Consider the following 3,382-nt stretch of genomic DNA (forward strand, 5'->3'; position numbering starts at 1 on the left):
TAAGTAAATGTAAAGCACAAGAAAAAAATAAATAAAAGGTTTTATGTAGTGGAGCTTGCTTCTCAGCAATCTCATGCAGTATTCCCAATCCCCCACATCCCCAATCTTTACTATTCTAATTCAAAGGTTACTGTGGGTCTGGAAAAGTGAAATTCCCAGTTGTAATTGTGACTACGGATATACTGTTTCCAAGATTAGAACTAGCATTCTTTGATTGTGTGGGCACTTTTAATTTGATGAGGAAGGCTTTGTATTTGACTAATAGTTATAATCATAGCAACATCATTTGCAAATTTCAAGATCACAGCCAATTAAGTTTTCTGCAGAGCAATTAAAGTTTAGAATTCTTCAGTTTATTACATTATTTAGAATGCATGTGGGTAATGAAGCACATCACAGTCACATGGCTGACCATATATTTTCTCCAATAATATAATAACATATTGTTAGGATATTCATAATCACTTAAAAGACTACATTGTCAAAAACAATGATTTGTTGTCCATGCAGTACCTATTATTTTGTAACTCAGGTTGAGGCTATTATGAGTTACAAGGTGACGTAAGTGCTGACCCAAAGAAGTACTGTACAATGTTTTTTTCTTACAAATTACTACAGAACTGATATAACTGGCTTAGGAAGAGCATGGGCAACTAAGTAATCTACTATACACATATGTTTGCATATACACACATGCCAATGTGCAGTCACACATTGCCAAAATTATACAGTAACTGTGCATGAGTGAGTGTGTGTGTGTGTGTGTGTGTGTGTGTGTGTGTGTGTGTGTGTGTGTGTGTGTGTGTGTGTGTACAAGCACAAGTGCATATGTATGCATATGTCTGTGTATGTTTTTATGTCTGTACAAAAAAGATCTTGAAGTAGAAAAACAAACAAAAAAAAAAAAAAACAAAGAGCACTTTTAGAATCCAAAAGATTATGGATATTTCAGTTTACAGCAGCACTATTTTCCTCTGTTACTGTCAGTTCTTTTGATGTTTGAGTTGCGCATTCAGATGCTGGTCTAAAATTAATGGAACCATACAGCTTTGTTGATTCTTTTGAAGAGGCCAGCCTCTTACATCTATACATTTCCCCATAGCAGAAAGTCATCATTAGCAATATAGACAATATTACACCACCAAGAGTTAATAAACACAATCCAGCAATTACGCATCTGTCTAGGTGAGCACCTAGCTTAGCACTTGCATTTTCTAGTCTCTCCATTTCTCTTGCAGAAACAGTATCTTTTTTCACATTAACATCCCTTGGTACAATATAGGAAATCATTACTAGTATAATCCCAGTAACCAGGAGAATTACTGCACTAATGAACCCATAATCAACTGAGCTACTTGAACTTTCCGTTGCAGTTCCTTCATCAGAAAACATGGATAGTTCCTGAGACACATTATTTATGGTGCCACTGCAAGGACTGTGGTTAATATGTTCAGGGTGGCTTTTTATGGATATTGGTGGACTTGCACGGTGGAGATTGACATTTTCATCAATGTAAGTAAAGGATGTCTCCAAGTCTTGATCACAGCAAATCTTTACTTCTCCTGGAAAATGTTGATAAGTGAATTTCATGTGTGATCCTTGAAAAATACTTTCATTAGATGGCGGGTCATAATACCCTTCCCTTTTAACTGTCTGATGTAGGACGTTGCATTGGCTTTCACATGAGCATGTTTTTAGAGCAATGTGTGTTTCACTTTTTGAAAAGGATGTGTTTACTTCCCAGTTTCCATTATCTTGCAGACATGTTTGAGTGTTATTATTTATACAGAGAAGCTCTACAGAAGCCATTAAAATGAAAATAATTCTTTATAGTAGTCACTAAGTGATTTTCAAGATTTCCTGTCAAAATAAAATAAACAATTACTCATGCGTTTAATATCAGAATGCAGTCCTACTGAATTAATTTGCAGTGTATTATATTCAGTGATAACTTGACATCACTGAGTAACATAAACACAGGTTCAAAGCAATAAATTATTACAGGACACATTTAAAAGCTGTATATTCATACGCTGAGATAGAAACACGGCAAATGAACTGTGGATTTTAAACACTCTGTGCAGCTTATTCAACAAAATGCATGTGATAAATACTTTTTTAGTAGATGAAGATGTAAAGTACATATTTAATTCCAGGTATGTATCTGTAAACAGATTGGAACTGTGCTGTTTTAGATTTAATTAGCTGATTAAACTGAATGGTTCTGCTATAATCAGAAATAAGGGTGCAGACCATTTCTTAACATCAATATTTAATTAACTTCTTCCTCTGTAGGGAGGATAACTTGGCTAAACAAAGACTAATCATACTTTACATTAATAGTATTCATTTGTTTAAAGCTGCTCAAGGTTTCCTTCATCTCTGCATTATTTAGAAACAGAAAACTTAGTATTGCTTTTTTGAATATGAATAGTGAATATAAATACAGTCACTGTCACAGATAGTCTTATAGTTCAATAAGGAAACTAGATATTCAGGAAAAATGAACGGTATTTAATTTTTGGTCACAAAAGCCTAGCAGTGACGCTACAAAGAAAAGATATTTTATAGCCAACTGTTTATTTTAAATTAAAGATAAAAATCAGAAAAAAAATAATTCACTTATTATCTTTGTAACAATAAAACTTCAGGAATCTTAAGGCCTGTTGAATTGCATGGTTTATGAATAATAATCAATGTATGCCTTGTGCTGAGAAAGTCTGAGTAACTATGTAGCTCTAGATAGTCTTAAGATAATTCATTACCTGCTGTAGAATTATTATTATTATTCATGTAACATAATGAAGAACATCTTATAACAGATAATCGTCTAAATGTATAAATAAACTCCTTACAGAAATGTACCACTACTGTTTCAAGTTGCAACAAATCAAACATGTCATGATACGCACCTTCCATCAAAATGCAGTTTTATGTGACTCTCTTTCTTACAGCACTGGCTACATCATTACAAATCCTTGAATACCCGAGATTAACCCAGCTTCTCTGGGCTGCTGGCAGTGGCTACAATCTGTTCTCCAGGATCGGATTACTATGACTGCTGCAGATAAGGCAAACTCCACCCTGTAGAAAGAGCTTTGTTTGCAGAGACTGCAAATGCATGCTTTCTCAGTCGTTAAGCTCCATCCACAGGATGTCCTTAGCCACACCCTTGCGATTATTGTCATATGCTGAAAAGTCTGTCTGGTTAAATACTTATCATGCACAAACAACCACAGCCAAGCAGAGCAAGAAAAAAATCTGAGACTAGGAGAAGCAACAAGTTAATATTACTTACAACAGCATCATTAGTGTAATGTTGTTATATTTTATTTTTTATATTTGTAAAATAATTCGTATGCCTTGTACTAAGACAAAGCAC

The 3,382-nt window shown here is 34.2% G+C and overlaps 1 protein-coding gene across 1 annotated transcript; it reads right to left on the reverse strand.

Annotated features, from left to right (window-relative positions):
• Positions 1–331: 331 nt before the first annotated feature.
• TMEM74 (transmembrane protein 74) lies at positions 332–3,136 on the reverse strand. Its single transcript, XM_044065736.1, has 2 exons — positions 2,913–3,136; positions 332–1,860 (listed from the first exon to the last, which is right to left on the reverse strand). Exon 2 carries the CDS (start codon positions 1,807–1,809, stop codon positions 949–951), a length of 861 nt encoding a protein of 286 aa, XP_043921671.1. The 5' UTR covers positions 1,810–1,860; positions 2,913–3,136; the 3' UTR covers positions 332–948.
• Between the last annotated feature and the right edge of the window lie 246 nt (positions 3,137–3,382).

Source organism: Protopterus annectens, chromosome 3.part0 (genome assembly GCF_019279795.1).
Source record: "Protopterus annectens isolate FY-2018-M chromosome 3.part0, PAN1.0, whole genome shotgun sequence".
NCBI classification, from domain to species: Eukaryota; Metazoa; Chordata; order Ceratodontiformes; family Protopteridae; genus Protopterus; species Protopterus annectens.

Excerpts from the sequence above, each read along its gene's own strand:
- TMEM74 (XM_044065736.1), bottom strand. The coding sequence starts at position 1,809 with ATGGCTTCTGTAGAGCTTCTCTGTATAAATAATAACACTCAAACATGT.